The sequence below is a fragment of the Drosophila persimilis genome, unplaced genomic scaffold (assembly GCF_003286085.1).
Source record: "Drosophila persimilis strain 14011-0111.01,24,50 unplaced genomic scaffold, DperRS2 tig00000977-arrow-arrow-pilon, whole genome shotgun sequence".
Lineage (NCBI taxonomy): Eukaryota > Metazoa > Arthropoda > Insecta > Diptera > Drosophilidae > Drosophila > Drosophila persimilis.
In genome coordinates, this window is record NW_020825387.1 from 460014 (window position 1) to 471468 (window position 11455).

General features: G+C 47.6%; 1 protein-coding gene across 1 annotated transcript; it reads right to left on the bottom strand.

Moving 5' to 3' along the window:
- Positions 1–8876: 8876 nt before the first annotated feature.
- On the bottom strand, positions 8877–9912 carry LOC6600989 (MIT domain-containing protein 1). The gene is made up of 3 exons (XM_026993928.1): positions 9477–9912; positions 9215–9420; positions 8877–9121 (listed from the first exon to the last, which is right to left on the bottom strand). Exons 1-3 carry the CDS (start codon positions 9840–9842, stop codon positions 8968–8970), a joined length of 726 nt encoding a protein of 241 aa, XP_026849729.1. The 5' UTR covers positions 9843–9912; the 3' UTR covers positions 8877–8967.
- Between the last annotated feature and the right edge of the window lie 1543 nt (positions 9913–11455).

Consider the following 11455-nt stretch of genomic DNA (forward strand, 5'->3'; position numbering starts at 1 on the left):
AGTGACGATATAACAAGAATGCGATGCAGAGGCACTTGTTGCCACATCGAAGTTTCGATACCCTCCAGGCAATCGAAAAGCAGAAACCAGAAAAGAACAAAGATTAACTCTCTTGAGAGAAGATTCAATTTGGTGGCAAAACTTGTGGTTAAGCCCCGTTGTTGCTGTCCCTTTCAGGCCCTCTCTCTCCTTGCATAGTGTTTATCTTTCATCTCTCATCCTTTTAACAGTTCAATGGTGAGAAGCAGCAGGAGCTAAGCTCAAAGGAAACCAAAAGGAGAGCGCATGCTACGGCTGTTACTGTTGCTATCCCTTACTGGCGCTCTCTTACGTAAACTCCTCTCTGATTAAGCATAGCTGGAGAGCACAGGTACAGGTGGAGAGTAGGATCGTGAGAAAATTAGCTGTTAGAGCTGTTGAAGTGCTATTTAGCTGTCCCTTTCACACTTCAATAGCACTTACCTGCAGTTGTAGAGCGAGGTAGCAGATCTCCTACGCTAAATGTCAGAGCTCACCACAATTTCTCCACGCCCGCTTCGGTGCAGAGTGCATTATAAAAAGGGCATGTATGAATATTTTTTATACGGAATGCAGGCCGTCAAGGCGTGGCGCGGCAGACAGAGTGGCGTCAAAAGTTGCCCGAGTCGGGGGCTGGGTGTCGGAAGGCTGTGCCTGCGCCCCTATATGTATGTGTTTGTGTGTATTTGTATGCGCCTGTGCCTGCCCCGGGAGGCTGGCTGTTATGAAAACAACGGCAGCCAAAAACCACTTGGCACGGGCCGCACCTCGTTGTAGGACCCGACCCAATGGTAAATGCTCGACAGTTTGATATGCGGTTTGGCAGAGCCAGCAAAATATCAGTTTTCCATTGCAGAACAGGACCACTAGCAGCAGGAACACCAGCAAGGAGCTTTTCACTTGCTGATTTAATTTTCCATGGCCGACTTTTGGCCAGGCCCCGGCTTTGGCTCAGGTTGGTGGCATGCGGAGGCGTGCGGAGGCGTGGGTGGTCCAGTGGCCAGAGGAAAAACTCGTCAAATGTTTACAAGCAAATATGCCACATCATCAGAGGCAAAGAGAGGGGCAGAGGGGGAGAGAGGAACTACCGTTGGATGCAGTAGGGGTGGTGTGCTCTTTAACTGCGCTTCTCTGGGAATTTGTAGTTTCCCCTCTCTCAGTCGCACTCTCTCTAGTCAGAATCTTGTTAAGCCACGACCTGCGGGGGAGTGAGCAGGAGGATTGGGTTTTGGGAGGCCAGAGAGAAGGAGAAAGAGAGAGAGGGAGAGAGAGCGAGACAATAAGTTGGAATTCGCTTTGATCTTTTCGCACTTTTAAATGTTTGAGAAATCTTTGTAAAAGGCATGAATCGGATTTCGGAGAACCAATAAAAAATTAATGGCAGGCAGTCTGTTACTGTTGCGGCTGCCACTGTGGCAGCAACAGCAGCAGCAGCAGCAGTAGCGGCAGCGGCTGTTATTTGTTTTTTAAATTTTCTGTTTGATAAAGCGCACCACAAACAAAATGGGTGGCAAAAAGCGAATTTCCCCCCGAAATCGAGAAAAGAAATAAATATATGTACGGCTGTGCAACTAGTTCAATGGAAACGCTGCTGCTGCTGCGGCTGCTGCCATCTCCTTCTGCTTCTCTCTCCTGCCCCCTCGCGCTGTCTCTTTCGCTCCCTGATTTACATTTGATTCGATTGGAAGGCGGAAATCTTTGGCAATTGCAGATTAATGCCCTGACAGCTGCCTGGCTGCCTGACTGCCTGGCTCCTGGATCGGGGCCCAGCTCCCGTTGCCTTCTCAGGTGTCAGGATACTTTGCGCTGATTAGATAAACATTTTGGGGAAATGTGTTAAGCCTTGTTTGGCTTTTGTTTTTGCCCCATCCCACGGGGGAGGCGGAGTGGGGCTAAGTGCGGGCTGCCTTTAAAGCCAACTTTCTGCGGGCCAAGACAGCGGCCCAGCGCAAATGGCATTTTTATTGAGCCATTAAAATTTTCGTTTCGTTTCGTTTCTTGGATTCGATGCCTAGTCGGAGTCGTGGGGGGATGTCTTCGTGTACGTAGATGGCGATATCTGGCGGCCAGGACATCGTTGTACCCCCGCTGATGCTGCTGCTGCTGCTATTCCCCTCTAACATTTTGATTAACGTGCTCCTGATGCTCGTTATACCCGTTACTTGAAGAGCATAAAGGGTATGTGCTCTGCATGGATGGGAGCTGGAAGTTTGAAGGTATAGGACTACCATTTGGCAAGCATATAGCCAGGATCATTATCTATATGTCCAACAAAAATCACTGCAATCGGTTAGTTAATACAGCCACTGTAAGACTTATGTATGTATGTAAATCTTATTAGCGGGTATCCCATAGTCGAAGTCTCGACCATAGCTTTCTTACTTGTTTTTTTATGGGGATGGTTTCTTTTTTCCTTTTTGCGTGCCCGCAAATATCCCACCTAAGGGGATAAAGTTGTGAAATATTTTGGGATTTGCGCGACTTAAGAGCTGTCCCATTCCCATTGCCACTTCAGGGCCCCGTCCCCAATACCTTTCGCGTGGCTAAAACGCTGTAGGTGATTAGGCAACAATCCATATTTCTTGCGGCCAGCGATCGTTCCCGTTCCACACCAGAAATAGCCAACAACTGCGACCATTTTTTCGGTCACTGGCGCTAAAGATTTATGTACATATTTGTTCTTGGGTTTTTGGGAATTTGCCTCATTAGCTGCATCCCTTGTCTTGGCCCCCAGACCTAAATCTAAACCCCATACCACACCACACCACACCACACCACACCAAACTGCCGCACCCCCTCGCCCAAACACCCATCACACCTGGGGGCGTGTGCGTGTGCTTATCACATGAATGTCATTACGCACCTCTACCTTCGACCCCCCATCTCCAACTCCATCTCCATCTCCAGCTATAACTTTGTGCCCCCACCCCCATCCGCGTCCCTGCATAAAAGTGCGAATGTGAATCCGAATGGGAATACGTGAGTTCTGCAAGTTATGTGCGCGTAAGTGAATGAAATTACCGTAAGGCATTTAACCAATGCAAGAAAGACTCTCGGAATAGATACATAAATGACAATGCCACGAGCAGGGAGTACGGACTACGGACTGCGGAATACAGGGAACGGGAACAGGGAGAGCTGAAGCTGAATTCGAGGCTGAAGGGATATATCTCCAGCCACAAAACGTTTAAAGACGAGCGTCTCCTCAGCACTTGGTATAAAAATTGTGCTGCTGCCTCCTCCTCCTCCACCTCCACCTCCTCCTACTCCTCTTATTCTAGACGCCATCCAAAACCTTGACTGGTTGTCTCTCTCTCTATATCTCTCCATCTCTCCCTCACTCTTTCCCATCCCCTTCCCCTTCCCCGTCTCTCTTTCTCTCTCTCTTGCTATACGGCGTAAGGCGCGCTTATCGTTTTGACAGGAATATCTGCGCTTTCTAAATGCCGACGCCGTCGTTTATGACGCTGACTGCTGCGCTTACGAAAGAGTCTGCCACAGCCGCAGCCACAGCCACACCAGAGCCGCACATCTCTGCCATCGCCTGCTCTCCATCTGAGGAACGAACCTTCTTTTGTCGCAGCATTTGCCGTGCGCCGTAAAAACGTGCTGTGCCTGGTTGTTACTTTAATGGCTTTTACTCCCCACGAATCCCGGAGTCGTCAGGCGAATTATGGAAGCTGCCGTCGCCGTCGCCACTGCCACTGCCAGCGCCACCGCCACCGCCACCGCCACCGCCGTCGCCGACTGGGATCCCTGGCTTCGTCCTGGCTTTGTTTTTCAGCACTTTCGCGTGCCTGCGTGTGTATTTAATAGTCTGTGGTTTGACATTGACTGCCTGGCCCTATATACTCGTACACACGGCTATACGGGTATATACAGATATGCCCGGAATTATATACACATAAAGTGCTCTGCATTAATGCGCCGCTCAAGTTGTAAGCCGAGCGAAAGGGCTGAAAGGCTGGCGATGATTTCGTGCCCAGCGAGATCCACCTGCCTCCGTACCCCCGTAGCCCCGTACCCCCGTGCCGCCTACCCCCACCATATCCACACAGCCAGCGATTCGATTATCGTGTCAAATTTTAATTACTCAAATTACAGCGCGGCTCTTTATGCCCCCGATTTACTTTCTCTAATGCTCTCAGACTCTCACCACCCCCACCCTCCCCGTTAATGTATATCTCTCAGAGAGTTGTCAACGCTGTCAGAGAATGTCTTTTGGTCATTAAACATCCGGACTGGTCGAGGCGGGGATTTGTGGGGACATTTTAAAGCCTGCTAAATAAGTGAAACAATTGACCCCAGGGTGAATATTTGCCCCTCCAGGGATGCCAGGCAGCTCCCGACTGGAGAAGCTGGGAAGCTCCTTAGATTTCGATGGAACTGGTAAACCATGTTGTGGGAAGTGGTAACGGTAGCCGCAGCTTTAAGGTTTATTCTGCTATAAAAGCGGGTTGTATTATTAATATATCCTTAATTATGCAAAATATCTTGTTATTTAGTTTTATGTATAACCCTTAAAGTTATCACTCAAGCAAAATACCTGCAGAGATAACAAACATTAGTCTTAGGAATAGAACACATACAAATTTTGGAAAGATAAATTCTAATTTAAGCTAAAGAATTCACAAAAACTACAAAAATCTTTGAAGAAGTGGAAGAAGTATTTTCCACTAAATCCCTGTTTTCTTCGGGCCCACTTTATATAACAGAATTTATATCAGATCCATTGATTTGTATCTGTTTTTTTAGCTATTGTAAAGTAAAGTTCGAGAACCCGGAAAGAAGGGAATTCTGATCAGCTTTCGAATAGATGTGTAGGGGTAATATACCTTAAGATCATATTTTACATAGAATCGACATTAATCGACCATAAATATTATGTTTAATCAAATTTAAAGACATTTGTTTAACCATTTCTTATCATTTTTATAAATATGGCTCTTCTCTTATCTTTTTCGCTAATGCATTTTGTGGGTGGAGAGGAAGAGGACCTTTCCTTTTTCTGCCAAGTTCATCAATTCGCCGGCAATTTGACACGCAGCTCGGGGTCTATTAACCAAAGCGAGCCATGGCAAAAAGGATTTGCCCGGCAAGGCAACCAGTAGCCAAAAAATATCTCTGTCTATCCATCTTTGGTTTAAAATCTGGTGGAAAAAAAAGGGAGGATGAGGCTAAAGCGGACGAGCCTGAGGAGGTGGTTGGGGGGGATGGGGGGATGGGATGGATGGCAGTAGAAGCGACGACTTAGGCCGCGTTAGTCCTTTAATATGCCAAGATTGACGTCGATTATGCATTAATAGGACACGCACTATAAATAACGCGCCTCTGGGCGTCCCCTTCCCTCTCTCGCCCTCTCTCTTTCTCTATGCATTGTCGTGCCGTGACGTCTGAGGGGCCTAATGAACGGTTTTTTGGGCATACGTTCCACGTTGCCGCCGCCCCAGGGAGTGAGCGGGAGCGTGACAGATAGAGAGTGCGGCGCTTGGTGTGGCGCTTCGAATTCCGCATCCCGCTTCGAATTTTGCGCTGACATTGATTGATTATAAATCGGCATACATTGCAAATCCAAAGAGAACACAATAACTGCTCTGCTTATCCTTTGTGTGGTGTGGTTCTTGTGCTGCTTCTGCCTCTCCTGCTGCTGCTGCTGCTGCTTCTGCGGTTGCCTTTGTTTGGTCTGTGACAGCTTTTAATCTAGCACGAGGCGACGGAAACATCACCACGCCACACCACCAACAACAATGATATAGGACTGCTAAAGTGCCTGGGACTCGAGCATATTTGAAAATCACTTTAGTTCATATTTCGGACACACACATTGAGCCAGAGACCCTGAAAGCCTGTGAGCCTGAGACCTTAGCCAGTTGTCATTCGAGAGAGAAGTCCAATCCAGTCCGTTTCTGATGCTGGTGCTGATGCTGATGCTGATGCTGGTCCAGGGCGTTAATGATGCGGTTTTTGGTCAGCCGCAGTCTCTATCTATTCCATCCTCAGACCTTCATTGACTGCCGTACACGCAATTTACATAATGGCCATCGCCTCCTAGATGTGGGATGCAGGAGTGGGATTGGGAGTGGGAGTGGGAGTGGAGCGGAACGTAGGAGGCTTTCAACAACAAAAACAAAAACAACAACAGCAATGAAGCCCCCAGTTGATGGCACGTTTTTGATTTCAATTGCTATTGCCAGTAGTTTCACTTGACTTTATGTCCACTCCTACTCCTGCTCCTGCTCCTGCTCCCGCTTCCGCTCCTGTCCTCTGCGCTCGGGTGCTCCTTTTTGGATGTCTGGCCTATATAGGTTGCTTGGCGCCATTTTATGTACGTAGCAAAACAAAAGTTATGGCCCGATTTTCCCTATCTATCGCCTATGTCTTCCTCTCACATTCCCCACTCCCACACTCCCACACAGAGTGCCACAATGCCACATTGTTTTTGGGTTGGGGGCGTTCTGGTAACAAGTGGGACATTTGCCAGTTTGTCTTGTTGTTGATGTTGTTGGCAGCAATAAAACTGAGAAAGAATCGTTGACGCCACCCTTTTTTTTTGGTTGCGTTGGTCCTTTGCCTGGTCTAAAAGTTACGTTACGCATCTACGAGTAATAGGAAATCGGCATAAGTAGATGTGTACACAATCCAATTCGTAGTTTCTCTTATCCAGCCCGTCCCCTTGGCTCTATGATAATTTTAAGCAAGCGAAAGCGAAGCAGGATCCGCAAACAGAGACAATTACGTGGCGCTTTCCCGGCCAGGACAATCCTGATGATGGGAAATGTAGAGGTCTACGAGGATATACACGCACGCAGCTCAGGACTCAGGACTCAGCTCCTCAGCTATGGCAAATTAATAGCGAATACACACACACACCACACACACACACATGTGCTCGTAAAATGTAATGTCATAAGTGCTGCGCTGAACCTAAAACATTCCGCTTAACGCGGGTCCCCATCCCCACCCACTCAGCATCCTAGCAATAGGCAAGAAATACAGTGATACAGCGCAGAGATTCGACCAAAAGATACCCGCTGTGTAGTTTATCTCATGAAGATATTCTGTTAATACCTCTCATGGAGTGTACTTAAAACGGGTATTTTTTCTATATCGGGATAAATACATAACTCTACCGAGTTTTCTTTCTGCCAACTAGCTGGGTGGATAGAAAATACCCCTGGTACCCCTTTCTAGAACATACCCCTGGTACTCCAGGACCTACGAGGTACAAAATGTTGCTTCCACTTTGGCTTCTACTCGTATCTTGAGGATTTGCCATTTTCCGGGGCGGGGGTAAAATATTCGGATTAGTTATGCTGTTGGTCTGCCCCGGGCAGTGTCTGCCCGGCTTCCTCTTCCTCCAAACGGGGGAGGGTGGCTCTTGTTCCCTTTGTGACCAAGATGAAGACCAGAAGCAGGACCAGGACCAGGACCAGGACTATAACTAATTCCATGGTTATGTATTGTAGTTTTCCTGGCCTTTCCTGGCGCTTAACTGCAGCATTCATTGCTCACAAATTGGCAGGGAGAGCCGGCGGCTTCTATTCTGCAGTTCTCCCTGAATAACTGTTGCTTGCTGGGGAGGATGGCAGGATTCCAGGTTGCGTAGGAGGATTCCCCTGTTGTTCAGTCAGTTAGTGGCTTATTTGCTAGCGAAAAATATCCTGTTCCAGCTTCCGTAGCGCACAAGGAGCACGCTTGGAGGGAGGCTCAGTGGCAGGGACTAGGGATCCATCTAGTTCATAGATTTATCTAAAATAAGTGAACCATCTAATTGTTCAATAAGTTCATCGTTGGCCCCCGGCTCTCAAGGAGAAGGCGGAAGGCCCTGCGAATCCTGGGGACACGAAGACCCACAATTCTTGTTGCTTGTTTAGAATATCCAGGGAATGAATAGCCAGCTTAGGCAAATGGAATCTGCACCTCACCCCAGCCCCAGCCCAAGCCCAAGCCCCAGCGACAGCCACAGCCCCAGTCCTACTGCCAGCAGCAGCCGCAGGCTCCATCCTCCAGTGGTGCTTAAACCCAAAATTAGGGGTGGTTCCAAGGAGTGTGTTTCGGTGTGTGGGTGAGTGGGGAGCGAGTGTGTCTGGGCCTTCTTACGGGCCATAAAATTTAAAAGCGAGCAAAGCATTTTAGCTCTGGTGCAATTTATTAGGCCGGCTCATCGCGGCGCATTTTGTGCCTTTGCGTAACAATTGCCTTCATCTGTTGATAAATCCTTGGCCTGGCACCAAGTAAATTGAAAATATACCCCCGCCCTAGGACCTCGTCCCATTTCTAGACCCAATCCGATACCAATCCCACATCTCCACCACCACCCTCCAAAGGTGGACTCTGGTGTTGGATGTGCAGCGAACTGTGTCGCAGTTCTAATTATCCACGCACATGTCTCTGGCAACCATCGCATCGGCCGCCGTTGAGCCTCAGACCGAATCAGAGTATGGGCTTTAAGCGAACCTTAAGGACATGGCAAGGACAAAGAGCTGGAGCTGTAAATGAAGCTGGTAACGGTAGCGCTTCCGTTTCTGCTGCTGCTTTTGCCTTTTATGCAACTGCATTGGCCACCCGCTGGCTGCCGGAGCGGCACTGGCATTCAAAACAGCAGCCAACTCTGCCCACCAGCTGTGCCGCTGCTGCCTCCATATCCGAAAGTGGCGTGAAAGTTATGAATTTTAAACATTTTCTGCCAAGGAACTGAAACCAGGAGCCGAACGGTGCAGAGGAGAACGCCCCTGCAGCAGCAGCAGCCACATCCATATATCAGCTCCGTGTCTTCGTGGCGACTGCAGATTTATAGCGTACCCAGAATCACCAATTGTCGGTGAATCCTCCTTCTGTACTCCACATTGAAGGCGCAGTTCGCAAAAAATTGAAAGATATATTTATCAAAATTAAGTGTTGTATGAAAAATCTGTCTTGTCTTTGTCTTTTAAAATGGAATGACATTCCCTAGGATGCTGTGCTATTGTTGCGCCATACGTCCACATCTGTTTGGAGGCACTTGCGGTACTTGTAGTTGACCAGGCCAATGGAATACATGGGATTGGCCGCCTTGTAAAAGTGCAATCCGCGTCCGATTTTAATTATATAGCCGTTGCTCAGACTGTAAGCACAGGAAAAATATTATTAATAGAAAGATTAGATAGCTGCAATATATTGATGACGCAAGGGACTCGTATCGGTCTCCGTTACTTACTAAATTCTTCGATCGTGCAACGTGTCTTCATATTTTATGGAGACAACGATGTACCTTCGCTCCAGGTCGGCTCTTATCTGTCCCAGGTTAGTCTTTTGCTGATCGGGATTCTTTGGATCCGAGTACTCTTTGGTAATCAAACGGAAATACTTCAAGTTTTTGCAGTTTGTGATGGCCAGCTCCAGGAAGCGTATGAGGTTTTGATACTGTCAAAGATCAATCGAATTAATTTCTGTCCTCCCTTGGTGATTAGTTTGGTTACCTGATAGTTTTGCGTCATGTAGGGCTCCTCGAGCAGGATCTCAACGGTCTTGTCGTCCATGTATTTGCCAAAGATCTGATCGTAGTCATATCCCGTGTCGTTCTCCTCTATCGATATGTGGTCCACCACCTGGCCCAGCATGAGCTTGCCATTGACGCGGGCCTTGATGGCGTCCGCCCGATCTATATACTCCTTGATGCGGAGCACGAACGCCTTGCGCTTATTCTCATCTGGTTCAGTCTCCACGAACGACATGAGCTGCGTGATGCCATCTTGGTAAAGCGTCTGCGCCTCCAGTATTCGTCCGATCTGATCGCATTCCACAGCGCGTATCAGTTGTTCTTTGGCTTTCAGTGCGCCGCTCATCTTTGCACTTCACGTGTGGAAGGTTCTTTTAAGTGGATATTGGTTCACCGGTGGCTTAAAATTCAAATTAGTATAAAAGTACACAGCCGCGAAATAGAACAAATAAACAAAAAAAGATGCAACAGGCAAGTACCAGCTGTTCGAGCAGGGTTGCTAAGTCAGCGACGGACTAGGGCTGTCAGATGCGTCGCTGCCGCTTGACCGTTGGCGTTTGAATTTGTCCGGGCGTGGTCTTTCGTTCGTCCATAAATATTTAGTTTTTTCGGTTTATGCTGATGTGGCTTACGAGCAATTTACCTGAAAGCGAAAGCGAATGCGTTTATCGCCAAATGCCAGACATGGCAGGCACATCGAACCAAACCAAATTCAATTTCACTAAGCCAAATATTAATTTATTTGTGTTTTCGTTTCTAGCTCTCTCTCCCCTTCTCCCTTTCTCTCTTCATCAAAGGTGACCAATCGAATCGTAACCAAGGAAAGAACCGAAAACGTTTCGTGTAATTTGGAGTGGTTGGGTTGCCGGAGCTGGAGGTGGAGGTGGAGTGGCCCGGAGGGTTGGGTGTTGGCTCGGGATGGATGGCTTTTGGGTATCCTGGCTGCGGCAGACCCATCCTTATTCCCGTATTTTTATTTATGTCATAAATTTTAAGCCATTGGGAGCTGTGCGAACGAGAGCGTGACGTCAGCTTATAGTTCACATTTTTGGGGCTTAAATTTTTCGCATTTTGAATGCGAATTAAGCAGAAAGTAAAGTCATTTTAGGTGATTCGACATAAAACTTTCCCCGACCCGACCCGACCTGACCCGACCTCACCCCGCAGCATATTCAATGATTTGTTTGTTTTATGTGCTATTAATACTTGGTTCGGTTCCTACTAGTTCACGGAACTGATCTTGTCGAGAAAGCATTGCATACTTTCGGGCTCCCCATTGAAATACCAGCAAGCGATTTAAATTTAAATTGAAATTCAAGCTCCCATCCCCCCTTGAAACACTCCAGAAAATCGTGTTTAATTTGTAAATTAGAGCACTTTAAGTGAAACGAAAGTGACCTTGCTGGGGCGAAATAAGTCCTGCCAGAGAGCTTTTCAAGTGCCACGCTGGACTAACTTTTTGTTTGGAATTAGTGGAATTGTATCTTGTAAAACACCAACTCAAGTGGGCTAAGGCTCAAAGCCGTTCTCAAGCAGCAAGCAGCTTCAGGCCTAAGAGCGGAGCTCTTTCACATGTCACCCAATAATGCGCTGTGATGTGCGAAGCCACTTGCCATCGGAGAGTGGCCAGGGATTGGGATGGTGATGGTGATGGTCCACTGAATGGATGGGGAATATGTGTGTCGGTGGAAGATGTGGAATGGCATCAGAATCGGTTGCTGGGGGCAGTGGTTAGCTCATATTACGGGTATCTTGGCGCCAGCTTTTTATCGACGATTATTTTCTTTAACTGTGTGAGTGCGTGTGTGTTTGATTGTTGTTCTTGTTGGTATTTTGCCTTTTCGTTCAATATTTGCTTGCTGTTGCTATTACTGCTGCTGCTTCTTTTGTACTCTTTTCGGAGGGTAATACGATTTTCCAGTAGCTGTTTGTCATGCACAAACTGTAGCATATTCTACT